Raw genomic sequence first — 23,887 nt, 5'->3', positions numbered from 1 at the left:
CTAGAAATCACTGGAGACGTTGACGTTCATGTAACACGTCGTCGACCCTTTCTCCCCTGCGGCCTCTGCCTCTCCACTGCGGACTTGTTGCACTGTCCCTCTCGCACCGAGAGGACGCCCCGTGCGGGCGCGAGAGAGAAAGAGAGACGAAGCACGGAAGGCTCGGGGGAGAAAAGGGAGGGGCAGCGACCGGGCACCCGGGCACACACCACTGTGACGTCACGACGCTTTGCTCACTTCTCACTTACGCCCCAGCCCAACATCACGGGCCAGCATCCGACCGTATCGCACGGGCAGGACCCTAATCCCAATCTCGCGAGCTTTGTGGAGCGCAGGCGTTGAGTGGTGGTGCTTCAACCTCATCTCCGTAGAAATGATCCTCAGCTCGTATTGTTGGCTCGGTTGACCTACAAATCTCTCCCGCTCGTTGCATCAGCTTCAGCCCCCTGCTCCGTCTGCTCCTGCTCAAGCAGAGCACGCTGTTGGTGCTAATTTCTGCTCATTGATCACTGAGTGTGGAGAAAATGAGTGAGGACCGGGAAACCCCGGACGGCGCTACGGCCGGAGACAGCTTGCTCAAGCCCGACGAGAGCAAGGATAGTGTTGCTGAGGTTGACGTTTCCGACAGTCGAGTCCTCGCCAAGCCTGACAGCAAGGTGGAAGTCAAGTATGTGAATGCGGATTCACAGAATGGGGATGCCAAAATTGACATCGAGAATGTAAACGTAAAAGTGTTTGCTGGTATGGGCAAGGAGGAGCTGATGCGTTTTGCCAACGACCCTTTCTGGGTCCGAACACGATGGATCCTCTTTGGCTTGTTCTGGCTGCTTTGGCTGGCCATGCTTGTCGGAGCAATTGCTATTATTGTTCTGGCCCCCCGATGTGGCAAGAAGGCTCAGTGGTGGGAACGCAGTCCTCTGTATGAGGTCAATGTTCGCTCCTTCAAAGATGGATCACGTATGGCTGATGGTATCGGAGATATACAAGGTACATTTATTGTTGTACCGTGGGCCTTATGCCTGAGTCGATTTGAACCCCTTAACATATTTTTCCATTTTTTTGTTTTCAGGAATGCGCTCTAAGCTGGACTACATCAAACGGGACCTTGGTGTTGATGGAGTTATTTTGTCCTCAATCTATCCCACTGGCTCGGACTCTTCGCCTGAGTCGGTCACTGACTTTAAGGCTATTCATCCAAACCTTGGTACACTGGACGAGTTCAAGGAACTAATTGCTGACATGAAAGCTAAAGGTTTGTATCCTCTACATTTTATGAGATTTGATATATTCTTACTCATAAATTAATTTTTTTTCCCCCTTTGCAGATCTGCGATTAGTCCTTGATTTAGTTCCAAATCACTCAGGCAAACAGCACAAGTGGTTCCAGGACTCAATAAAAAATATATCACCTTACAAAGACTACTACGTGTGGTCCGCAGGGAAAGGAACTAACCAGAAAAATGCCCCTCCTAATAATTGGGTTGGTGCTTTAAGAAAAACACTTACTAAACTATGACCATTTCAAAAAATAAGGAAAATAATCATTTTTAACATCTGTTGATTAGGTGAGTGTGACTGGTGGATCAGCATGGGAGTGGAATGAAGAAAGAAATCAATTTTACTTGCATCAGTTTGGCACTGGACAGCCTGATCTCAACTTCCACAATCCTGCTGTCAAGGAAGAATTTGATGTAAGTACCTCTTGATTAAACTGATTTTATGTTATGTTTTTTTGTGGTATCTGTTTTTTGTTGTGAGTGTGTGTGGTTTTTTTGTGTTTTCCTTTTTTTTTTTTGTCTCTTTGTCTTTTAAATTAAATAATCAGTAAATTCGTTTTCTTTGGCAGGGAATCTTAAAATACTGGCTTGGCTTGGGTGTAAGTGGCTTCCAGTTGAGGAAATCTGCTTTCCTGGTTGAAGATGACAAACTTCAAGACGAGAAACCAGACTCCCATTCAAGGACTACCCATGACAACTATGACTTTTATAACCACAAGAATACAAAATACCTTTATAATACTTTCAAATTGGTTGGGCACTGGCGTTCTTTGGTCAATAATGCAAGCGATGAAAAGTAAGTCAGTTTCATATTAGTATTGTGTACTTATATTTTACATGGATTTTTATTTATCTTCCTTGCAATGTGTGTGATTTATTTGACAGTATTTTGCTGGTCAAAGATGAATTCCCCTTGTTGGACTTTAAACATGATGGACAGCCTGACAAGAGCACAGCTGCTGCTGGTGACCTCCTGCAAACCCCTGACTTTTTACAATCTATACCCAGCAAAATTGTTGTGACCGATTTGAGCAAGAGTATTCAAGACGCCATAGCGCGCACACCAAGTCATAAGCCAGCGTGGAGAGTATGTTAAACACCCAACCTATCTTTTTAAAAAACTTGGTTCATGTTTTTACCTTCTTGATTTTTTTTTTTGATTTTTTTTTCCAATTTTTTTTTCCAATTTTATAGTTGGGGAGTGAAAGTAACCAACGTCTAGCATCGAAGTTCTCATCAGGTGTGGCTGAAGGCCTGATGATGGTCACATTACTTCTTCCTGGGACTCCCATAGTTTACTATGGTGATGAAATTGGGTTGAAGGATATCAACCAAGATGTAAATAACCGAGCTTTGGGTCCCATGCAATGGAATTCTTCTTCTAATGCAGGTGTGCATGTGCATTTTTAGCTATCATTTTTATGACAGTTCAAAACCTGACACTTAGACCTAATTTTTTAAAATTTCTTGATTCAGGCTTCACTTCTGATGCCATTTCACCCTGGCTGAAAGGAATCAGTCCAGCAGTTACGAATGTAGAAGCTGAGCTGAAAGCGGAGCACAGTACATTAAAAACTTTCAGAGACCTTGTGCAGATACGGAAGACAATGGTTGCTGTCACAGCTGGAAAAACAAATATAACTGTACTGAATGCCACCCGGACTGATGGCACTTTAGCAAATAACTCTATACTCGCTTATACTCGCACTAAGAGTGGAAACCCAGGTGTCTTGGTTGCCATGAATCCATCCAGAGAGGAGTTGAATGTTGATTTTGGTCACATTCCTGGTGTAGCTAATGAATTAACTGTTCATGCTGTCACTACAAACTTTGCCCATAAAGACCTGCAAGTAAAGTAAGTGAATGCTTTGAAATAATCAAAACATTACTTCATTTTAGTATGTGTTCTAATTATTGTTTCCCCTTCAAACTTCTTTTAGGTCCAAAACTCAACGAGATGCTGTTAAACTCCCTGCAGAGTCAGGAATAACATTTACCTTTGTGTACAAGGGTGAGGAAGATTGATCTGTTTCTAGGATGATCAAGACTTTTCAGTAGATGTCTAGCCATGTCTTGCTTGCTAACCCTGCACTAGGACATCTCATATCTAGTGCCAATGCTTTAGAAAATATTCTTGTAGTGCTATTACCTATCATACATTTTAATCCTGAGACATCTGATTTATTATCTCAAGTGAAATCGGATCTATAATCTCAAGTTGAATAATCTCAAATGAAAGCTGAGCAAAGCGTTTTCCTATAACATTGTTCCTATTGTATTTTTGTTTTTTAATTTATTGATGAGTGACCAAAGTAACCATACTTTTGGAACTGATTTTCTGTAACTTTGACGTGTTGCAGCCTTTGTGGTCTTTTGACACCTGGTATGTCTCATTAAATTTGCTTTCTGCCAAGCATTTTAACTTAGCATATTTTTTCTCTAAATCTTTAGCACCCCTCATCATTCCCTTGCACTTTTCTACCAACAGTAAATTTAATTACACAGAAAACAGCTTTTTCTAAACCAATATTGCACAAGCACTCACATATTCCTGCCATCTTAATAGCCAAGGCCTCTCTTGAGCTAGTAGTCCTGAATAATGGGCTGAGGCTGATAAGGAACAGCTTTGATATGCAAAAGCTGTCCTGTGGCTGCAACAATTTTTTTTGTTTCATTTCTCTACTTCATTCCTGTATTGAGAATTCCGTCTTTTGATCGTGATCCCAGAAACGGGACATGGCAGTCCCGGCCTGCAAGGCAGGCGATGCCCCCTCCAACGCCTGTCAGGTGGCCAGTCCCGCAACACGCCGTGGTGGAGACGGTGGCCTACCCTGCCCCCGTGAAGACGACAGGGGCGAGGTAGGCCAGCGTCTCCGTCTCCACACCGGTGTGTTCTGAGACGGATCGCTGGCCTACCTCACAGGCGCTACGGGCCTGCTGGCCAACAGTGCGGGCGACCAACTATCTTCTCGTTCGTGGCATTCTTGAGTGGCATGGCATGAACTTGCGGCCGCGAACAGGGCGTCGTCCGGCGGGGGCAAGCTAGGCCTCCATCTCCACACCAGTGAGTGGACTAGTGGGGACCGGCGGCCTACCTCGCAGGCGCTGAGGAGGTGCTTAAGGGGGTTACAAGTGAGACTGCCCCCTTAAGGAGGGCGGTTACCAAACCCACTCAAGAAAACAACAGCTTGTTTTTCAGCGCTCCTGTCTTGTGTATTGTGGTCACAATGAGGCTCGTCTCAATTCCTATGCTCCCGCGCGGCCGAGCAAAGAAAGTCCGCTCGTCTTCCCTCATTATTGCGCCGATGCCCTTTGACGCCCGTCCGAAGCCAGGCAGTACAAAGCCTTCCCTCCGGTGGCGATAGAACGACAGCGACAGACGTTTAAAAAGTGCCTATCGTCACTGGCACGGCGACGGCGATACGAAGCGGTCATCGTGAACAGGTTCCTTATCTTGCCAATCAGGACCCTAAAGACCTGGCTGAGATTTCCGAAGGGCCTGATGATCGTCTCGGCGCCACGGGCCAGCGCTCTTTGTTTCTGACGTAGAGCGCGCGCTGACCGCCTCGCCCCGCCCCACCCCCACCACTGGACCGGGACGGACAGTGACGGTACGGCGCGCCACCATGCCGCGTCTGTATATAGGCAAGCCCGAAGCGCGACCGGGATCGCGAGCGGTCAGTCTGGTCAACAGACTGCCGTCAAGAGGACGTCCCGAAGCCACGCCAACATGTAAGTACAAAAGCGAGGCGGAGTTCCAGCGCCACGTCGCGAAGTGCGAATCAGGAGTGCCGTCCTTGACCAGGCAGAGGTGGCTCGCCTCGCCACTCGCCAGCAGGGCTTCGCCTTGGCTTTGCCAAGCTGCGCGAAGACGCAGCTGTTGCGGGGAAGTCCTGCGGGTGGCCAGGACAGCACGATGTCGGGAAAGGGCGAAGTTTGGAGCAGTGTGCCGATTCCTTCCTAACAGTGGTCTCGTTCTGTCTCTCTCGCGTGAGACGGAACACGGCGAGGTGCAGTGTGGACGCCGAATCCTTTGTCCGCGGCCTGCAGGCTGCGGCCTGCGAGGCTCCCACCTCGCTCGCCACCGCATCGCATCGCATCGAGCAGCAGGGGGAGGGGGGAGGGGGCAGAGGGCACTTTGCTTGTTTGCCATCACCGCCATCACGCCGAGTCGCCGAGGAGAGGAGACACTGACCCGCCGAGCACGCGGAGCACGCCGAGCCAGGCCGTCCGACAGCCCAACGCGGCGGCGCGCTTTTCTGATAACCGCCGCGGCGTAGCCTTAGCCTAGGCGTGGCCTGGCCAGCCTGACCAGCCTGACCGCCTCGTCAACACACGGGCCGCCGCCGTCGATTCCATCAACTCGATTCGATTGCTCGCGAAGGCGAGGCCGCCGCGTCGCCACGGGCAAGAGGTTGCCGGATCCTGCCACCGACGCCGGGCTTTGGGTTTCAGAAAGCCATCTTGCCGTCCGTCAGCCGTCCCCTGTAGAGCCCCAGATTAGCGACAAGTGTTTGAGCGAGAGTGGGGAGGCTCCGCAGCGCTCTGCGGCTACTGTCGCATAGATAAGAGATAAGACGCTTTTCTGTGAGGCGTCAGCATTTATTGACGCCTTTTGCTTGTTTATCGTCTCGCCCCCCGCCCCCTCCCTACTTTTGCAATTTTACTCCCCGGGTCGAGAAAGAAAAGTCGGAAGTTAGGGGAAAGGTGAAGGCGCCCCGTGCTGAGGCGTGCGGCTTGTTTGCGCAGGATGAAGGCAGCCGTCTTGCTGCTCGTGGGGCTGGCGGGCCTCGCCGCCGCCGTCAACCACCACCCCCTGTCCGATGAGGCCATCGCCCACATCAACAGCCTGAAGCCCAAGTGGACGGTAAGTCCTCCGCGCCGCCGACGGGCAGACGGGCCGTCGGGGCTGTAGAAGCCGTCAGAACCCAGTAGAACCTCACGGAAGCGGGTAGAACCCGGCAAAACCTGCATGATGCTCTTCTGGACCGCAGGCCGGGCGCAACTTCGCCCCCGACGTGAGCATGGACTACATCAAGGGCCTGCTCGGCGTGCACCCCGACTCCAAGAACTTCCGCCTCCCCGAGCTGGAGCAGCCCGAGGGCCTCGTCGGCGCCGACGCCTCCGACCTGCCCGAGAGCTTCGACGCCCGTGAGCAGTGGCCCAACTGCCCCACCATCGGGGAGGTCCGGGACCAGGGCTCCTGTGGCTCCTGCTGGGTCAGTATCCACCTGTCTTTGTCACACTAGAGGCACTCCGAAAGGGTGCGAGAGAGACCTCCTTCTTCCTGAGGCACTACTAATGAGACGCGCTCTGGCTGCAGGCGTTCGCCGCCGTGGAGGCCATGTCCGACCGTGTCTGCATCGCCTCCAAGGGCAAGACCAACGTGCACTTCTCCGCCGAGGACCTCGTGTCCTGCTGCCACATCTGCGGCTTCGGCTGCAACGGCGGCTTCCCCGGCATGGCCTGGAAGTACTGGGTGCACTGGGGCATCGTCTCCGGAGGCAACTACAACGACAACCAGGGCTGCATCGACTACAAGATCGCCCCCTGCGAGCACCACGTCTCCGGCAGCAGGCCCGAGTGCAAGGAGGGCGGCGGCACCCCCAAGTGCGAGCAGAAGTGCCGCGCGGGCTACGGCATCCCCTACAAGAAGGACCGCAAGTACGGCAAGAAGGCCTACTCCATCAGCTCCAAGCCCGAGGCCATCATGAGGGAGATCATGACCAACGGACCCGTCGAGATCGCCATGACCGTCTACTCGGACATGCTCAACTACAAGGACGGTAAGGCAGCGACGCCGTTTTGTCGGTTTGTTTCTCGTTAGAATGACGGCGGACTAACCCCCTATTCCCTGCCCCTCCAGGCGTGTACCACCACGTGACCGGCGAGGCCCTGGGCGGCCACGCCGTGCGCATGCTGGGCTGGGGCGTCGAGAACGGCACGCCCTACTGGCTGCTGGCCAACTCCTGGAACACCGACTGGGGCAACAACGGCTTCTTCAAGATCCAGCGCGGCAACGACGAGTGCGGCGTCGAGAGCTCGGTGGTCGCCGGCCTGCCCAAGGTGTAGGGCAGTGCGGTCGCAGCGTCGCAGCCCGGGCGGCAGCCCCTCGGGCAGCCCCTCGGGCAGCCCCTCGGGCAGCCCCTCCACGAGGGACTCCCGCCCACACTCAATTTAGGGGGACCGCTTCCCGGGCGACGTGCATCGCCCGGGAAGCGCACGCCGCCAGTTCCTGAAATATTGTCATCGAAATTAAAGTCTCAAAAATGTCGCAGTTGTGTTGTTGTTGGTGTTATTATTATTATTTTTGGTCTGCCTCCGCCATGTGTTTCCACTTCGAGTCACCCGACCGAGTACTGCACCAGAACGACGAGATAGGTGGTCGCTGTCACCAGAAGCTGAAAAACAAAAACAATAAAGCTTGGTTTTCTGATCTTAAAAGTTGGGGGGGGGGGGGTGACAGATGTGATGGAGGAAGGCTGAAGCGTCGGCTTACCGCTCCAAGAACATTTCTGTTTATGGGCAGAAAACCGAAGAGACTGATTCGCACCGGATTCGCGATGAGAATGTCGCGGAATATGATGAGCTGGAAGAAACAAAAACACCCTTACCGTGTCAATAAGTCAAGTAAAGAAGTAACTTTTTCTGCGCCTGGGTTTACCTCGCGCAGCGTCTCTGCCGGAAAACGGTGGAACGAGGATCCTGCGAGAGTCAGCGCGGCCCTTGTGCCGAGCTGGAGCGGAAACGGTCAGAGTGATTCCCAATCGCAGATTTGCCATTGACTCGAGCTTCAAGCGAAACGGCGCCTCGCTCACTCACCGCCTCGTTGATGCGGTGCGCCGCGTTGAAGATCCTGATGTAGGTGGCCAGGGTGAGCAAGCCGACGGCCGACAGGTAGGCGCCCAGCTTGCTGAACCCGTTGAACACCACGTACATGGTGTTGAAGGTGCACAGCACCACGGTCAGGGTCAGGGTGGTGATGTTGAGGAAGCAGGTGAGCTCGACGGAGCGCGCGCCCGCGTGCGCCAGGTCGCGCAGCCGCAGCCACGTGGTCACGAAGCGCGTCACGTCCTTCCGCGTCAGCGCGTCCCTCTGCAGCGCCTGCGAAACGAAAGGGCCGGAAAGGGCCATGCCAAAAGCAAGGACTTGCGAGCCCGGCAAGGCCGGCAAGGCGGACGGGACGCGGCGCAATGCGGCGCCGAGCGCCGCGAGGGTAGGCCATGGAGCGCACTGCGTGCAGGCGTGCGTTGCGGGCCGGCCCGCCCGCCAGGCGATTACCATTACCATTAAGGGCCAGACCACACATTGCCCGGCCGGCGTAGAGGACGGCGCGGCCCGAGAGTGCCGGCTGCGGGACGAACCTCGGCGAGCGCGTCGACGAGCATCTCGCTGGCGTGCAGCAGGAAGGCGCAGTGCATCCGCCAGTTGGTGGACGCGAAGGCCAGCACGGTGGTGGCGTAGCTGAGGTAGATGACCTCCGGCAGGGACAGGTGGCTGTCGTCGCCCGAGATGGTGATGGGCACGGTGACGAAGAGCGGCCAGCCCAGGCTGAGCGCCAGCACCGTGGCCTTCACGCTGCGCCGCAGCTTGTCGTTGCGCATGCTCCGGCCGCACACGCGCTGCAGCTGGGGCTGCAACCACGCAAGCCAATGCAAGCGCGAGGGGAGGCGTCGCAGAAGCGGAGGTAACGCTGCCATTGCTCGTCACTCCAGAGGTGCTCCGTCTTGAATGCCAACATGCGCCAAATTGTGGCATTCTCAGAGGGCGATCTGAGCGCAGTAGGCCAAATTCTGGCATTCGAAACAGAGCGCCACTGGGGCGGCGAGAAAACTTACCAGCGTTGAAGTGAAAAGTTGTATTCAGATTGGCGTTCGGAAAGCAAACCGCAAGGCCCACCTGGAACTCCTGCCACCGCATGGCGTACTCGGCGTTGCGCCGCGTCTCCACGATGAAGCAGGCCAGCACGGGGAACGAGAGCACGTAGAGGCCGAACTGGATGTTGAGCAGGCGCCGCGGCACGTCGTTGGAGGGGATCTCGAAGTTGAAGTCGATGTGGCCGACCAGCGTGACCCAGGTCCCCCAGGTCGTCAGGCAGAACATGGCGGCCGTGGCCACGCTGCGCACGGAGCAGTGGTTGCGCACCAGCTGGCCTGCCCGGAAGGCCCGGAGGACTCGTCAGCCACGCGGTGCAAGTGCAAGGCGCCGCTGCAGAAGAAGCACCACGCACCTGACTTGGTGACCTTCTGGGGCCAGGCCGCGTAGAACGTGAGGGCCTTCCACAGCGGCTGGAACACGATGACGTACTCGCAGGGCCGCGCCATGGTGCCGCCGAGGGTGAGGGTCGCGGTGAGGGCGCCTCCGTCGGGCACTCAGTGTCCTTCGCGCCACCCGCGGGCCCCACGCCCAGCGCCCAGCGCCCCGCGCCCCGCGCCCCGCGCCCAGTCTCGCGTGACTCCAAGCGAAGGGGGTAATCGGCATGGTGCGCAATCAAACGGCATCGACCAGCGATAGTGAGTAATGCCAAAGTAAACAGTTTGCAACATTTTTATTTCAACAGAACCAATAAATAAGAGCACCGTTCGCTGACAGCGCAGTTCAAAAGAGAGCTTGCTTTCCGGTCCATACATTTGGCGCACATTTCGGTGCTGCATTTCAGTCTTTGATGGTCCGCGTCGTGAGTCGGTCTCGATGCGGAGGGTTATTCATCGCCGACACGCGACGTGGCCGGGGGTGTGGTCGGCGATGTGGCCGGGGATGTGGCCGGCGTCGACGCCTCTGCCTCCACGGCCTCCGCTGGCCCCGCAGTCCCCGTCGCTCCGGAAGGCCCCGCCGCCCCCGCCGGCCCGCCAGGCCCCGCCGGCCCAGCCGCGCCGGCCGGCCCCGCCACCCCCGACGCGCCCTCGGCGGGGAAGTGCGTGAAACCGTTGCCCTGTTGGTCGCAGAAGCACGAGTCCTTGGTGTTCCTCTTGATCCAGGTGAGGTAGCGGTTGACGCGGGCGTAGACGCCGGGGTACTTGGGGCGCGCGCAGCCCTCGCCCCAGGAGACGACACCTGCAGCAGAGAGGCGTTGCGTTAGTGCGACCGCGGGGACGCCGCGCAACGCGTTGCAACGGGCGCGTGCCTCACTGACTCACCGACTACGTGGTGGAAGGTGCCGTTGACGATGTGGAGCGGGCCGCCACTGTCACCCTGCGGAAAAGAAAACTCGGAGTTTTCAAACAGCAGAGCCAATAACGAGGCGAAAATGACATGGTCGTTGCGTCACCTGGCACGAGTCCTTCTTGCCCTCGGGGTAGCCGGCGCACAGCATGTTGTCGGTGATCCTCTTGGCGCCGTAGTTGGACTTGCGGCAGTCCTTGTTGCTCATGATGGGCACCGCCACCTCGTGCAGCACCTGGTTCGTGCTGCCGCCCGGGGTGCTCACGCCCCAGCCCGTCACGACGCCGTCCCTGCCGGAGAAGGACTTGCCGGCGGGCGGCAGGCAGGCGGGCCGCAGAGTGTCGTCGAAGGCGACCTCCTTGTCCAGGCGCAGCAGCGCGATGTCGTTGTTGAAGGTCACGTCCGAGTAGCCGGGGTGCTTGAGCACGCGGGCGATCTTGCGGTCCACGTGCTTGGCCTCGGAGGTCGTGCCGCGGTCGTGCTCCAGCAGGCGCGCCGACATCTTCTTGCGCTGGAAGCTGGGGGTGCAGGGCGAACAGGGCGTCAGCGAGAGCGTGAGGGTGGCCTTCCCCTCCTACCATCGCCCTCCCTCCACACTCACCCGTCAACGCAGTGCGACGCCGTCATGATGTACTTGGAGCTGATGAGGGTGCCGCCGCAGTAGAAGCGGCCGTCGTACATGAGCAGGGCCATCCACACGTACTGGTTCACCTGCACCGGCTGGCCGCCCACGATGCGCGTGCGCTTGTTCGTCAGGCCGCAGGCTGCAACAACCAGTTCCAGGGTGAGCTGTCCCGCCGGGCAGCAGTGTATCAGGCCGAGGGCGGCCGCGTTAGACAGTAGGACTCACTGCAGGCGGCGCACGCGGTGGGCACCACGGGGTCCAGGTCGGGCTCCTGGGTGGTGGTGCCGCCGCCCGTCAGGCTGAGGATCCACTCGAGGAAGGACTGGCGCTCGTTCTCGGACAACAGGGATGGCATCGTGCCGTTGGCCAGCGACTCCGGGGCCTCGCCCACCGCCTCCGACGAGGCCGTCGCCGTCACGTCCAGAGCCTGCGCAGCACACCATACAGTCAGAGGCTGCGGCACTGGTTGAAGGAGGCGGCACCACTCCGTCGACTCGACTAACCTGGGCAGGCACTCGGCGACCGGGGACCTGCCTGGCGGCGGCCAGCGCGCACAGCAGCAGCAGGCTGCACTGCGTCCACGTCGTCCACATGGCGGCGGTGGTGGATGTTCCGGGTGTTCCGCACTTGCACTAGACACGAGGCACTGGAAACTGTCACGGTGCTGCGGCGGAGGATGGCTTGCAACTGAAGTCCTCCTTCCCCGCCCACCCATTTATACGTCGACACGAAGGTTGGCCCGGGAGGGTTTCGGCTGTTTTGGGCGGCGGCCGTGCCCAGGGCATGCCCAGGCCAGGCCATGCCCAGGGCATGCCGGCCTGGAAGAGGGGGGCGTGGAGACGCCCCCAGGCCCCACCCACTGGTCCATCGGCAGCGGTGACGCGGTGACGCGGTGACGCGGTGACGCGTCGCGTGACCCCAGCGAAGGTAGCAGTGGCCTAGGCCAGCCTGCCGGCCTGGCCCTTATCCACTGGGCCAAGGTCCCAAGGCCCGTGAAGCACCAAGCTCCGGCGGGGCGGCGCTCACCAGCCCGGCGCACGCACGCAGCCTGCCCCGGCCCACGCCCCACATAACAGTTATTGGCAGTTCGGACCTTTAGGACCTGTACACTCAGATAGGCGCGTTTGTTCGCAAGGAGGCCGGCGAGCTGTCACTGCTCGAATCACCAGCCGGGGCCAACAATCTCGCACCTCGTATGGCGGGTGTGGCTGACCATTGGCATTTTACATGCTTAGTGTTCTTCCATTTCAAACTATTGAAAAAACAAAGAATGAACCGCACAACAAAATACAAAAACGAACAGAAACTTTCGCCTACACGGAAATGGATTGGAAGTGTAGAGTTAATGCGGGTGTCTGGGCCCAGCTGCGCCCACCTATCACATGTCTGTGTGTGCGTACGTGTGTGTCTGTGTGCGCGTGTGCGTGGGCGAGCGTCTATTCCTGGCCTCATGTCGCGCCTCCTGCTTTGGCTTAGCCTAGGTTGCGGTTGGAAAATGACCTCCCTTCTGCCGGTTTACTGTACCAAGCACATCGATGCCTCAAAAACTTGCAGAATTCTCAGTCGAACAGGTTTATCGAGATCGCGTATCAAACTGAAACCTCTGTCACTGTGCTTCCGGGAGGACCACTTGACGTGCTGGCCGTACTACCCGTACTGGCCGTGCTACCCGTGCTGGCCGTGCTGCCCGTGCTGCCCGTGCTGGCCGTGCTGGCCGTGCTACTGCCTGGCGTCGCCGATGAGGGCTGAGACGCCTCCATCTTCTTAAGAACGTCGACGACGTCATCAAACACCAGCTCCTTGGCGTTCTTAGCTAGCAGATAGCCGATGTGGTTGAACTTATTGTTGTTGATCTTGCGGACCCCGTCTTTTTGGATGTTGGGCAGCTTCCTGATCAGCTCGTCAATGTTCTGTTCAGACAAAACAGGAAACAGGCACGAAACAATTCATCCGAACAGAAGAAGGCTACTCAGCGGGAAAGACAACTGACCGACTGAACACAGAGCAGGTCGTTCTCCGAGTAGAACATGTAGGTGGGCACGGTGATGCGCGTGAGGTCGTACTCGGGGGCCTTGAAGCTGTGGTACTTCCTGATGTTGCCCATACGGCCGTAGTCGAACATCTTGAACACGAGGTGGCGGTGGTTCACCTGCTGGCCGAAGTGCAGCATCTGCTTCGTGGACGCGCCGGCCGGCATGTTGGCCATGAGGTCGGGCAGAGCAGTCTGGAAACGACCAAGCCATCCGTCAGGGTTGCGGGGAGTCCTTCGGCGGGCCGTGGCGGCCGTGACATGGCTACCTGGTTCATCTGCTCGGTGTCGTGGCCGAAGAACATGAAGATGATGTTGGTGCAGATGGGCTGCGTGATCTCGTTATCGTTGCACATGACCTCCCCGACCAAGGACATGAACTTGTTGTTCGGCAGGAACTCGTTGAGGCCCACGAGCTTGAGAAGGAACTGCGCAAGCACACGGAGCAGTGTGGCGGGCTGGCTAGCAGACAAGAGCCTGGGGTCGGGCCAAGCCGCCAAGCACTCACATACAACGTGTAGGGCGCGGCGGCCATGAGCCTCAGCGGGAGCGACCTGATGTCCCGGAGGTACGCGACGGGGGCCAGGCCCACGAAAGACTTGACCTTGTCCATGTACTCCGTCCTCTCGCTGCCCAGTATGAAGAAGAGCGTGGAGCCTTGGCAGTAGCCGACATAGTGCAGCTGGGACGCACGGAAAGAGAGTTACTGCGGAGGCAGGCCAGGGCCAGGCGGTGGCAGTTTGCCCGAGGCTGCCCGAGGGCGGTCCAAACGTCCAGGGCTGCCCTCACCTGCGGCTGGCCGGTGTTCTTAAGGACGAAGTCGATGGTGGCGGGGAGGTCCCCGAGGGCAATCTCATGCAGGCTGAAGTCCCAGAACTTGGCCTTCCACGGGTGCAGATACTCGTGCCGTCTGGACGGCGTGGTGCCGCGCGCGTTGTACATCCACACGTCGAAGCCGGCGTCGTGCAGCACGAACCCTGCGCGACGCCAGGCCGTGAGGACGCGCACCAAGGCCACCAGGGCCACCATGGCCGCACTCACCTAGCGCCCGGCCCTTGCCGAGGACCAGGAAGTCCGCCGAGGAGGACAGCAAGCCGTGCGCCAGCAGCACCACGGGCTTGCCGGGGTTGGGCAGGCGGAAAAGCCCCAGCAGGTAGCCGTCGGGGGTCCGCACCGTGTAGTTCTCCACGGCGTAGCCGTGCTCGGCGGCCAGGTTCGCCTGAAACGTGCGGTTGAACGTGCTCGGCGTCGGAGGAGCACTGCGTGGCGCGTGGCGCGAGTTGGAAGGAGCCCCTTACCGTGCCGACGATGGGCGGCTTGCCCGGCTTGGGCGTCAGCCAGCCCCAGGTCGTGGCGTTGACGGGTTCTCGGTGGGAGGGGTCCTCCAGGAGGGACTTGGCCATCGTCTCGCCCGCCTCCAGCGCCTTGTACTGCCACCACACGGCCTGCTCGTCCAGCTCGTTGAGCGCCGCCAGGAGCGCGGGCGAGATGGTGGTGGTGGTGCTGCTGGGGCTAGTGGTGGTCGTGGTGGTGGCCGCGCCCAGGGCGGCGGGAGTGACCGCCATCACCACCAGCAGCAGCGCCAGCGGCGGCGGGCTGCTGCCGGAGCACCAGGACGTCATCCTTGACGCCGAGGTGTGGACGGGCCCTCTTGAAGGCGTGGCGGCGCGTGGCAAATGGCCCTCGGTCGCGGCCCTGGCGGCCACGGCGGCCACGACGGCCACGGGGCCCCCACCCCCAGTTTTGTGTTCGCATGGCGCGGCGCGCGCGGTGCCCGGCGATACGGCCTGGCCGGCCAGCAGTGCCTTGTCGCTCTGCCTCCCTCGCACCCACACGGGGCGCCTACTGAGTGCGAGGGAGACAGAGCGACGAGGCACTGTTCGGAATGGGCCGGCACTGCCTGCAGGCGCGGAAAGGCATCGCGGGAAAATGGTGCTCGACCAGAGGCGTGTGGCACGGCGACCCTTTCGGTGCACTTGACGTCGAGTGTCGCGTTGGTGCGCATCGCGCACAGTGCAGTGCCACCTGGGGACGAACGACTGTCGAGTACTTTGTTATTGTGTTCCGCAGATCAGTGCTCCGAGCTCGCTCAAGCATCATCGACCGAAAGGGAAAGATTTGGCCAGTTTCTCGCAGCACTCCCACAATAAAGGAATACCGTCTTTGTACTATAGTGAAAGGCATATTTTAATAATTAAATAAACTTTATAATAATATCACATTTATCAACTCTGAACTCATCACACATAGAAATATACATACACTCACACACTCACTCTTTCTCACACACACTCACACAGACGCATACAGTACAGGGAGTTTTGGGGAGGGAATCATTTTGTTTCGACGCTGATTTCTGGAGATGGCGCTACGGCCAGTGTAGCGGCAGTCCAGCCAGCATCATCCGCAAAGCGCGAATGTCACAGCGTTGCAAATCAGCGAGGTGCCCGATGACGCCGATGACGGCCAGGCGGTCTACTGCTCCTGGAACACCTCCGCGATGCTCTGCATCACCTGGTCGTACAGCAGGGGGCGGGAGTCGCGCGCGTACAGGAAGTCCATGTGGTTGTAGGTGGGGTGGGGCACGCGGCGGATCATCTTGACGTTGGTCAGGCCCTTCCTCAGCTTATCGACGCCCTGCCGACCGCAAAGGAGAGAGCGTGAGATGAGATGCGGCTCTTTGTTGCGCCTTATCTGTTGCGCCAAAACGCCGCGGAGGCAATGCGAGGCGAGGGCGAGGCGCCACTCGAGATTGCTAGATTCCGCGCGTCACGCCGTAACGTTTTTTGTTTTGTGTTTTTTGTGTGTTTTTTTTTTTTTTTTTTTTTTTGCATACCGTGGGAGTGCCCAGGAGATCGTTGTCGGCGAAGTGGAGGAACACCTTGGTGGTGATCTTGTCCAGGGGGTAGTTCGGCGGGGAGAAGCTCTTGTAGGTGATGAGGTTGTTGAACGTGCCGTGGTCGTACTGGCGGAACTTGTCACCTGAGAGGGGGAGGTTGGTTGGGTCAGTGGCGGTGGTCACTGGTTGTTACTACAGAGTCGAACGGAAGGGTCACTCACTGTTGATGAGCTGGGCGTAGTGAAGCAGCTGCTTGGTGGAGGCGCCGGCGGGGACGTTCTTCATGATCTCCGGCAGCATCTCCTGCGGAAAGGGAAGAGTGTCAAATCGCGGTACCGATTCTCGCGACGCGGCGATGGCGGCGTCGGTTCAGGGACTGACCGTGTCGAGCTCCTCCGAGTCGTAGCCGGTGATGACGAAGAGGGCGTTGGTGCAGATCGCCTGCAGCATGGAGCCGTCGGCGCACGCCCTGGACGTGATGGCGGACATGAAGGCGGAGCTGGGCATGAACTCGTACATCCCCACGACGTTGGCGATGAACTGCAACCAACACGAGCGTCAGGCACGCGCCGGAAAACCAGGTTTTCGACAGGGTTTGGGGGTTTCCCGTTCTCACCTCGACTTCGTCCACACCCTTGGCGAGGAGCTTGAGCGGGAGGGAGCCGACCTTGCCCAGGAAGGCGATGGGGGCCATGGCGATGAAGGCCTTGACCTTGGCGTTGTACTCAGGGCGCATGGACGCCATGACCAGGAAGGCGGTGGTGCCCTGGGAGTGGCCCACGTACACCAGCGAGTCGTGCTGGGTGGAGTCCAGGATGAAGTCGATCATGGCCGGGATGTCGTTCATGCCGATCTCGTGCCACCTGCGCCAAAGGACAAAGGGTTGGACGGTGTTGGGGGTGGCTTGACACCTCGAAGGCGCCTCGTCCTCAAAGATAGCTCGCTGTTTTCCCTCGGCCACCTCGGCCACTCGAACCGCTTGCTGCGCCGTAAGTTGTTCGAGGCAACTTATTTCCGACTTGTCGTTATCTGCCATTGTTCGCAGTGCGCGGATTGTATTTGGTTGCCGCTGCCTGGCGAAGCCTGCCGCTGCCACTCGAAGGAGCGCCCCAAATCACGGGCCAGCACTTTCGAGCTGAGGCAGGATCAGCGGACAGGAATGTGCGGACAAGCGCATTGGCGATATGAGGTTCGATTGGCCGCGGCGGCAGGTTGGGGGCACTACTCACGAGAAGTCCCAGAAGGCCTTGTCCTTGGTGGAGAGCGTGGAGTGAGCCCTGGAGTAGGTGTTGCCTCGGAAGTTGCCCATCCAGACGTCGTAGCCAGCGTTGTACAAAATGAACGCTGTAAGGGAAATGCCGTTATTTTCTGGACGAATTAAGCACAGGACACTTAGTTCGCAGAGAGAACTTCCCTCAAAGTAGAACGCCCCCCCCCCCCATTTCTGCTGCAGCGCACTGTAAGTAATCTGAACGCGACGACAACCACTGAGAGGTGAAGCTATTTCCATCGCGTGGGGCGGTCGTCAAACTCCGTATAGTATCGAAAACGCGGACTAGCCTTTGGAAGTCCCCAACCATGCTACGCGATTACTGACCACAAGCAATTTGGGTGGTATACTGACAGGCGGCGCGAACAAACGTGTGACGAGCAGCGGGCTTTACGAGACGCCCCGCGACGGTACGCACCGAGAGACTTCTCCGGGCCGAGCACCACCCAGTCGGCGGACGAGGACAGGATGCCGTGCTGCAGGTAGATGACGGGCTTGCCGGGGTTGGGGATGCGGTGCATGGTCAGCAGGTAGCCGTCGGCCGTCGTGATGGTGTGCGTCTCGGACTGGTAGCCGTACTTGGCGATCAGCATGGGCTGCACAGGGAAGGCCGGCGTGAAACGCCTGTGGTTTGCTGCTTACTCTCGCAAATGGTTGGCGCCTGCTTACCGTGGAGGAGTCGATGGGGACGTCCCTGAGCGTGGAGACGCCGATGCTCTTGGGGGCGGCGAGGTGGTGCCACCAGGGCTGGTCCCGGGGGCTGGTGGGGCTGGCGGCCACCCCGGCCAGGAGGGCGGCCAGCGCGAGGACGGCGATCCTCAGAGACGTGGACATGGTGAGTGTCAGTGGCGACCTGTGCGGCCGGGTCGCACAGGTAGTTCTTTTATCTCGTCCATGAACCGCGGACCCCTCGCCCCTCCCCGCCCAGCTCTTCCCAGAGCCCCACCTGTGACCCGCGGGCCCTTATCGCCTTCGAGTGGACGCCGTAGAGCCATGGCCGCCATGGCGACGAGTTGACGTGGACAAGAGCAACATCAAGGCCTCGGCCCGCTGCCGCTCGGCCGCTCCTCGCAAAAACGGGATGCACTCCAAAGCGACAAACTCCACTGCGCTTCGCTCTTCGGCTCGCGTCACTATTTTGGCTCAATTGACAATCTTTCTTTTTTTTGCCGAGGTGATAGCAGCCGAACAAACAACAGGGAAACGATTGCGAAGATGGATGCACAACCTAGGGCGAGAGGTCAAGTGGGGCCGGAATATAGGGAGAACACCCAACCCAACCTCCAACCCCGGCGTCCTGGCGGCCAGGCCTCGGGTCAGCCCTGGTCAGGCCCTGGCCCGCAGCATCCCAGCGCCTCGAAGCGCGAGGCCGCGAGGCAGAGAGTGCTGCACCTGCCCCAGTCTCTAGCTCAATCCCCAGAGTGCGTCTCTCCCTTCCATATTTCCATTGACAAAATGTCACGTTCCTTTGAGCATTGTGTCACTCGTTTCAGCGTGAATAAGCTAATTTATGGCTGATTCGCGTCCAAAAGAACGTGACACAATGCTCAAACGGACGTGAAATGTTGTCACATTTTTTTCAACGTGATGTCCCATTCCTGGGATGAGAGTGTTTTGTTTGGAAAGGAGATCCATCTTTTCGCCTGTTTGACCACGGGCGTGTCACGGCTCCACCTTCGGGACGGGTCTAGACCTTTCCCCCGGTCCTCAAGCGCTTGCATATCTGTGTACGTACACCACTACTACGCAACACGCCCTCGCGATCGGTCGCGAAATTGCGTATCAATTTGTATCGAAGAAGGGCATTTTTGAAGACAGTCTAAACATTCATAAATGTTCAACAAGCCCAGATCGTGAACACTCGGCAGCGGCAGACGTACAAGTCATGATAGCGTAGTGGCCAAGTTCACATTAGCCGGGGTACCTAAAAAGCAATCCGCTTCGGCGGGTCGGCCTCGGCACTGGGGCGACGGGGGTACGAAACCGGCCTGTCGTTCCAGCCACCCGTAATTGGTCGCGGGTGGGTCCCCCTTGATTCGTCGAGGGGGAGATGATAACGATGTACTCCGGACTCGGACAACCGAACTCGATGTCACGAGTCCACGCCGCTACGCTCTCGCCTACCATGGACTATAGAGTGCGGCTGGTCAAGAAGGGTACTTGAAGACATTTGTTCCTAATCACAGAGGGCACGTCACTGCCAAGCGGTAAGGGGCGAACGTTACCTGCACGGCCGATAAGTAACAGGCAAGTTCTATCAAAGACTTCTCTCGCAAAGGAGTGAAGGTTCAGGCGGTCTCTGTCGGTCCGTGCCTCCCCGCGGTCCAGCGGGCCGGCGCCTACAGGTAGGCAGCCCATTCGACTTGGCGGCCGTGGAGGCAGCGGCAACGGGGCGTCATGCCGTGTCTGGGACTCTTACCGGCACCGGCGGCGTCTGTCGGCAGAGGACCTCATCACTGTCTTCCATCCACTGTGTGGAGAAGGACGCCAATACGGAGAGGACCTCCCCCGGCCTCGCCACAGCACTGCTGAGTTACTGTATGAGTGGTGGCGGTTAAGAAGGGGTTGTGGGCGTTCCGTCGTGATGCCCTGACTCGAGTGTAGGCGGTGGTGTGGGACTGATCCGATGCGGCACGTGTTGAACCAGCAGGCATGACGGGGCCCCTGTGGCTGATATGGCCCACGACGCACCGAGGCCCGAAGCCATTCACCTGCATCTCGCTGCTCCAGCCAATGGCTCCAGCGCTCCACGGTCTCCGCCGTTTTTCTCCCCCAATCGGCCTCAAGGTTGGGGAGAGTGCGAGAGTGAGAGAGCGCGAGGAGAGGGGCGTACCGCGGTACCGCCACCGCCACCAGCAGCGCCGACACCGCCAGAGTGCTCCGGCTGCCCTGGTTCGGCCGCACGCCGCGGAGCCGCGGAGGGCGCTCGCATCGCCACCGGTGTGTCTGTCTGGCCCGCCTGGCCCGCCTGGCCCGACTGGCGCGGAGCAGCGCGGAGTTGGCGGCGCTCCACGCTCAGTTCAACGCGCGACTCGAACCATCACCGTGTCGGTCGCCGGGGGGGCGTAGAGCGTAGGGGCGGCAGCACCAACCGCGATCACGGAGTCCTCGGGACATCGCCCCGCTCGCGACTTGAGCCCCAGCCCCACGTCGGCGGGATGCCTTCCAGTGCAGTAAAGTGTCTCACCGATTAATCGTGTGCTCCTGTTTGTGCGTGTTCGCGCGCGCGCGTGAGAGAGTGAGTGAGTGACAGTGCCATCGATCTTGTCAAAAGGGATTGCCAAGGATTCGTTCTCCTCAAGGTACGTTTTGATGCTCCCGCTTCTCGCGGCGAGGGCGGCTTAATCTCGCTTAATCCACGCAAACCCAGTTAACGGCAGTGCAGTTCGCGCGAAGCGGTCCTCCGACCGTCAGCCACCGAGCGGCTCCCACTTTCATTCGGCCTTCGATGACCTTTGCACCTCCGCGACGAGGGCCGTCCGAATTAATGCCTGCCGTGCCTCCACCGTCACCGCCACCGCCGGCACCGCGCGGCATCGGCACGCGCGAGATCGCGGCTCCGCGTCGAGGAAAACCAACTTGGCGCCGCCGCGCGATTTTCCGTTCTCCAGTTATCCGGTTTTCCAGCCTGCTGCGGCGAAAACTCCCGACGGACTCTGCAGTGAAAAATGAAATGTCCGCGGTGGAGGGCGTGGCCACGCCGTGGCGCCGAGTGGCAGGCATTAAACGGCCCCGGTGCACCAGCACGTTCGTTCGCGGCTTCGCCGGGCTTCGCGGGTTGGGTTCACGACTACAGCTGGGCCGAGCCGAGCCAGCCAAGGCAACCAAGGCTACCCGCGCAGGGCATTGCGTTGTCTGACCGCCACCCGGCCGGCCGAGTGGGCAGGCCGCCAGGCTAGCCCCGCCGGGGCGTGGTCGCCGCTGCAGTCGCGCTTTAAAAAGTCGCCCGGGTGAGGTGCCGGAGGAATGTACTCGACTTGCTGGTCAAGACCGTCGAGGCACTGGCCGGCGGTCGTCGGCGATGCGCGAGGCCGCGGGGCGGTGGCGCGGGGTTGACGCGCACTGGCGCGCAATCCGAGCCTTCGGAGGGCGTGGCGGCGGCGCACAAAAGGCGACGGTCCGGACGCAGGGCGTGCTGGGCGTGCAGGGTGCAGCCGGCGACACACCGCGGCAGCTGCGTCGCCGTGCGTCGCGCACCCTCCTCCCTGTCGTCACCCTCGTATCGGCAATGGCACCCTCCCCTCGGGCCCTCGGCGTTGTTGGCGTTCGGGGGGCCGTTGCCGTTTGCGTCTCCTGCGCGCAACCCGAGGGCGGGGAGAGAAGGGACAGCCCCGGCTGCCCTCGGCCTGCGCGCAGCCGGCAGCTCGTCACGACGCCAGACAGTCCGTGAGCAGTCTCTCCTTGGGGCTGCAGGCTGCAGAGATGTAAGATCCGTCGCTCCGCTGCTCGGCGTGCGCTCGAGGTTGCAGCGACGGGTCCACGGCAAGCCTTAGCGGCCTCAGCCGCCTCAGCCATCGGGCAGCGGGGCGACACGCCGCCGGACGAGTCTTAACAGCTGGTTCCCCCAATTAAGTTAGGATACACCTCTTTGTTTGTGGGCAGCCCAGCAGGCCAGCAATGCTGCTGCAGCTGGGATTGCATTCTCCATTCTCCACTTTCTTGTGTTTTCTTGTGGGAGCCGCGCGTGGCCGCGGCCGCGCGGTCTCACACCGCCTCGGCCTCCATCGGCCACACCGCGGTGACCGGCATTTTGGCGCGAGAAACAGCGAAACGGCGAAACGGCATTGGGGACGCCAGGCGGCCTGGCGGCTCGGCCACACGCTGGCGGTCATGCTCGGCGCGCTAATCACAGCATATCGGCCCGCGGCCCGCGAATTGCTCCAGCAGGTGTGCCAATCCCTCTGGCGACTTCGCAGTGCTTCCCGGCGGGCAGACTCCCCGCCGACCAAGCCGCCGACGGTTGGCACTCCTGGGTTCTACAGCTCCTCGGGTGCGTTTTGCGATAAAGCGTTGCAGAAACGGAGAAAACTGGAGCCGCTGCAGATGCGGCCCGCGGCACGGAGAGGGGGCCGAAGGGTCACTGCCGCCAGACTGCCGCGTGCTCGGCGTGCTCGGCGTGCTCCGCATGCTTCGCGGGCCAGCCACCCTGCCCCGTCCACGCCCCGTCCACGCCTCGTCCGGGCGGCGGGGCGGGCGGCGTCTGGCCTGGCATAAACTTCACCTTGACCCAGTGGGTTAGTTCGGCGCAGCATACCCGGTCCCGAAGCGGAGCGGGGCGCCGGGCGTGGTGCTTGGAGGGGGGCTGTACCGGCTGGGTGGGTATTACAACCTGTTACACGCACGCGTCGCCGCCCCGCCCCGCCCCGCCGCCCCCACTCCGCTCGCGGAGTGGTATCAATCGCAACGTTTTCGAAACTCGATCCCGGGCTGCAGCAGCTGCGCGTTTCTTTTTCTCGACTCGTCTTCTTTTTGGTGCGCTGTCTCCGCGCCCGCCGCGCCCCTGCAGCCTGCAGCTGGCTGATGGACCGCAGCCCCGTGCACCCCGTGCACCCCGTGCACCCCGCCCCCGTTCACGTTGCGGCGCTACCAGCTTCGGGCTCTGGGCGCGAGCTAGGGCGCGAGGGAAGGACCAGGCTGGGCCACGCCGACGGTCGCGGCGGGCAGGCTGCCGTTGCAGCCGCCGCTCTTGATGACGCCGCCGCGGTGTTACCTCAGCGACCACCACTGCGGTGCTGGCGGTGCTGGCGGTGCTGGCGGCCGGGTGAAGGCCAACGCCCGCAGCGCCCAGCCTGGCTCTGCCTGGCCCGGCAGCCCCGCACGGCAGACACTCCACAGACCCGGCCGCCTTGTAACGACCCTTTGTGCGCCCTGCTGCCGGACAACGAGGCTGCCAACAAGACTGCCAACGGGGCTGCCTATAACCAAGTTTGTCTGTTGCAGGGCGACTCCGAGAAACGCCGCGCCGCGACAGTACGCCCAATGACTTGGCGGGCCGGGCCTGTCCCGGGCGCCCGGCGGCGCCAGTGCGGGTAGCCGCCACCCGCCCGCCATCCGAGTCCTTCGACGGGGTGCGTCGAGGCTCGGGGGAGAGCAGTGCAGTGCGACGGCAAGGGGCCAATCTCGCGTCGCCTCGCCTCGCCGCCTCGCCGCCGCGGCGTTACAAGGATTACCATCAGCACGGCGCAACGCGGCGCGACGCGGCGCAACGCCGCAGCGACGGAAGATAGGTAAGTCGCGAGAAGAGCGGCAAAAAGAAAAGGGCGATGATCTTCTGTCGAAACGACGCCGCGCCGGCCCTGGGCGCCGTGGGCTGTGGGTCCTCGACCGGCCTGGGCCTGGGGCGGCTCGGCGGCCTCGTTGCTGGAGGCTCGGCTGGTGCTGGAAATGGTGGAGGCTGGCGGTCTCGTGCTGCGTCGGCAGAGTCCAAACTGCAAATAAGCAACCCCGACGAGCAATCGTCCGCCAACAGCATTGCGTCTGCCACCCCCCGCCGAAAAGTGATTAGCTTATTCAATCAGCGCGGAGCAGACCGCTTGGCAATTTCATCGGCCGGACGCCAATATGGGCGCTATTTCCGCCAATATGGGCGCTATTCCCGCCAACCACGACCCCTTCCCCCAAATCGGGGCCGTGTTCCGTCGTTCTGCCGCGTCAACATGGCGGGCCTCGTGGCGCGCTCCGAGGC

At 59.7% G+C, this 23,887-nt stretch overlaps 6 protein-coding genes across 7 annotated transcripts; 2 read left to right on the top strand and 4 right to left on the bottom strand.

The window, feature by feature from the left end:
• Positions 1–524: 524 nt before the first annotated feature.
• On the top strand, positions 525–3,706 carry LOC117651119 (maltase 1-like). Its single transcript, XM_034394891.1, has 9 exons — positions 525–987; positions 1,070–1,252; positions 1,326–1,480; positions 1,566–1,691; positions 1,847–2,073; positions 2,163–2,364; positions 2,472–2,667; positions 2,754–3,132; positions 3,218–3,706. Exons 1-9 carry the CDS (start codon positions 525–527, stop codon positions 3,300–3,302), a joined length of 2,016 nt encoding a protein of 671 aa, XP_034250782.1. The 3' UTR covers positions 3,303–3,706.
• A 1,146-nt stretch (positions 3,707–4,852) lies between these two features.
• Positions 4,853–7,554, top strand: LOC117651121 (cathepsin B-like). 2 transcript variants are annotated; one of them, XM_034394894.1, is made up of 6 exons: positions 4,853–5,009; positions 6,027–6,144; positions 6,272–6,496; positions 6,601–7,063; positions 7,144–7,388; positions 7,425–7,554. In XM_034394894.1, coding segments are annotated over exons 1-5 (1,014 nt in total). In that variant the 5' UTR covers positions 4,853–5,007; the 3' UTR covers positions 7,350–7,388; positions 7,425–7,554. The 2 variants fall into 2 exon arrangements, with proteins under 2 accessions (XP_034250785.1, XP_034250784.1); XM_034394893.1 differs by having other exon boundaries at positions 7,144–7,517.
• Positions 7,555–7,590: 36 nt separating this feature from the next.
• Positions 7,591–8,224, bottom strand: LOC117651123 (gustatory and odorant receptor 24-like). The gene is made up of 4 exons (XM_034394895.1): positions 8,100–8,224; positions 7,942–8,013; positions 7,777–7,866; positions 7,591–7,678 (listed from the first exon to the last, which is right to left on the bottom strand). The coding sequence occupies exons 1-4, from the start codon at positions 8,214–8,216 to the stop codon at positions 7,622–7,624; spliced, it is 336 nt and encodes a 111-aa protein (XP_034250786.1). The 5' UTR covers positions 8,217–8,224; the 3' UTR covers positions 7,591–7,621.
• A 1,606-nt stretch (positions 8,225–9,830) lies between these two features.
• LOC117651192 (trypsin-1-like) lies at positions 9,831–11,868 on the bottom strand. Its single transcript, XM_034395001.1, has 7 exons — positions 11,568–11,868; positions 11,290–11,491; positions 11,041–11,203; positions 10,546–10,957; positions 10,415–10,469; positions 10,152–10,331; positions 9,831–9,862 (listed from the first exon to the last, which is right to left on the bottom strand). Exons 1-7 carry the CDS (start codon positions 11,655–11,657, stop codon positions 9,831–9,833), a joined length of 1,134 nt encoding a protein of 377 aa, XP_034250892.1. The 5' UTR covers positions 11,658–11,868.
• Positions 11,869–12,620: 752 nt separating this feature from the next.
• On the bottom strand, positions 12,621–14,692 carry LOC117650649 (lipase 3-like). Its single transcript, XM_034394210.1, has 7 exons — positions 14,392–14,692; positions 14,135–14,312; positions 13,883–14,070; positions 13,602–13,775; positions 13,363–13,521; positions 13,055–13,288; positions 12,621–12,974 (listed from the first exon to the last, which is right to left on the bottom strand). The coding sequence occupies exons 1-7, from the start codon at positions 14,656–14,658 to the stop codon at positions 12,654–12,656; spliced, it is 1,521 nt and encodes a 506-aa protein (XP_034250101.1). The 5' UTR covers positions 14,659–14,692; the 3' UTR covers positions 12,621–12,653.
• A 609-nt stretch (positions 14,693–15,301) lies between these two features.
• LOC117650650 (lipase 3-like) lies at positions 15,302–18,065 on the bottom strand. Its single transcript, XM_034394211.1, has 8 exons — positions 17,872–18,065; positions 17,621–17,798; positions 17,162–17,276; positions 16,549–16,795; positions 16,314–16,472; positions 16,154–16,235; positions 15,930–16,075; positions 15,302–15,730 (listed from the first exon to the last, which is right to left on the bottom strand). The coding sequence occupies exons 1-8, from the start codon at positions 18,034–18,036 to the stop codon at positions 15,569–15,571; spliced, it is 1,254 nt and encodes a 417-aa protein (XP_034250102.1). The 5' UTR covers positions 18,037–18,065; the 3' UTR covers positions 15,302–15,568.
• Positions 18,066–23,887: the final 5,822 nt, after the last annotated feature.

This window comes from Thrips palmi, unplaced genomic scaffold (genome assembly GCF_012932325.1).
Source record: "Thrips palmi isolate BJ-2018 unplaced genomic scaffold, TpBJ-2018v1 HiC_scaffold_5, whole genome shotgun sequence".
NCBI classification, from domain to species: Eukaryota; Metazoa; Arthropoda; class Insecta; order Thysanoptera; family Thripidae; genus Thrips; species Thrips palmi.
This window is presented reverse-complemented; position numbering and strand designations above follow the sequence as displayed.

Bases quoted from the DNA above. Each gene is read 5' to 3' on its own strand.
- LOC117651119 (XM_034394891.1), top strand. From the start codon at position 525: ATGAGTGAGGACCGGGAAACCCCGGACGGCGCTACGGCCGGAGACAGC. The intron at 1,253-1,325 runs GTTTGTATCCTC...CCCCCTTTGCAG, and splicing joins TGCTGACATGAAAGCTAAAG to ATCTGCGATTAGTCCTTGAT. The intron at 2,668-2,753 runs GTGTGCATGTGC...TTCTTGATTCAG, and splicing joins GAATTCTTCTTCTAATGCAG to GCTTCACTTCTGATGCCATT.
- LOC117651121 (XM_034394894.1), top strand. The intron at 6,145-6,271 runs GTAAGTCCTCCG...TCTGGACCGCAG, and splicing joins GCCTGAAGCCCAAGTGGACG to GCCGGGCGCAACTTCGCCCC. The intron at 6,497-6,600 runs GTCAGTATCCAC...CTCTGGCTGCAG, and splicing joins GCTCCTGTGGCTCCTGCTGG to GCGTTCGCCGCCGTGGAGGC.
- LOC117651123 (XM_034394895.1), bottom strand. From the start codon at position 8,216: ATGTACGTGGTGTTCAACGGGTTCAGCAAGCTGGGCGCCTACCTGTCG. The intron at 8,014-8,099 runs GTGAGTGAGCGA...TTTCCGCTCCAG, and splicing joins CGCACCGCATCAACGAGGCG to CTCGGCACAAGGGCCGCGCT. The intron at 7,679-7,776 runs GTAAGCCGACGC...TTTGTTTTTCAG, and splicing joins ACAGAAATGTTCTTGGAGCG to CTTCTGGTGACAGCGACCAC.
- LOC117651192 (XM_034395001.1), bottom strand. From the start codon at position 11,657: ATGTGGACGACGTGGACGCAGTGCAGCCTGCTGCTGCTGTGCGCGCTG. The intron at 11,492-11,567 runs GTTAGTCGAGTC...TGTGCTGCGCAG, and splicing joins GTCGCCGAGTGCCTGCCCAG to GCTCTGGACGTGACGGCGAC. The intron at 10,332-10,414 runs GTGAGTCAGTGA...TCTCTGCTGCAG, and splicing joins CACCTTCCACCACGTAGTCG to GTGTCGTCTCCTGGGGCGAG.
- LOC117650649 (XM_034394210.1), bottom strand. From the start codon at position 14,658: ATGGCGGTCACTCCCGCCGCCCTGGGCGCGGCCACCACCACGACCACC. The intron at 14,071-14,134 runs GTGAGTGCGGCC...GGCGTCGCGCAG, and splicing joins CGGCAAGGGCCGGGCGCTAG to GGTTCGTGCTGCACGACGCC. The intron at 13,289-13,362 runs GTAGCCATGTCA...GGTCGTTTCCAG, and splicing joins ACACCGAGCAGATGAACCAG to ACTGCTCTGCCCGACCTCAT.
- LOC117650650 (XM_034394211.1), bottom strand. From the start codon at position 18,036: ATGTCCACGTCTCTGAGGATCGCCGTCCTCGCGCTGGCCGCCCTCCTG. The intron at 16,473-16,548 runs GTGAGAACGGGA...TGTTGGTTGCAG, and splicing joins AGGGTGTGGACGAAGTCGAG to TTCATCGCCAACGTCGTGGG. The intron at 16,236-16,313 runs GTCAGTCCCTGA...CCCTTTCCGCAG, and splicing joins ACTCGGAGGAGCTCGACACG to GAGATGCTGCCGGAGATCAT.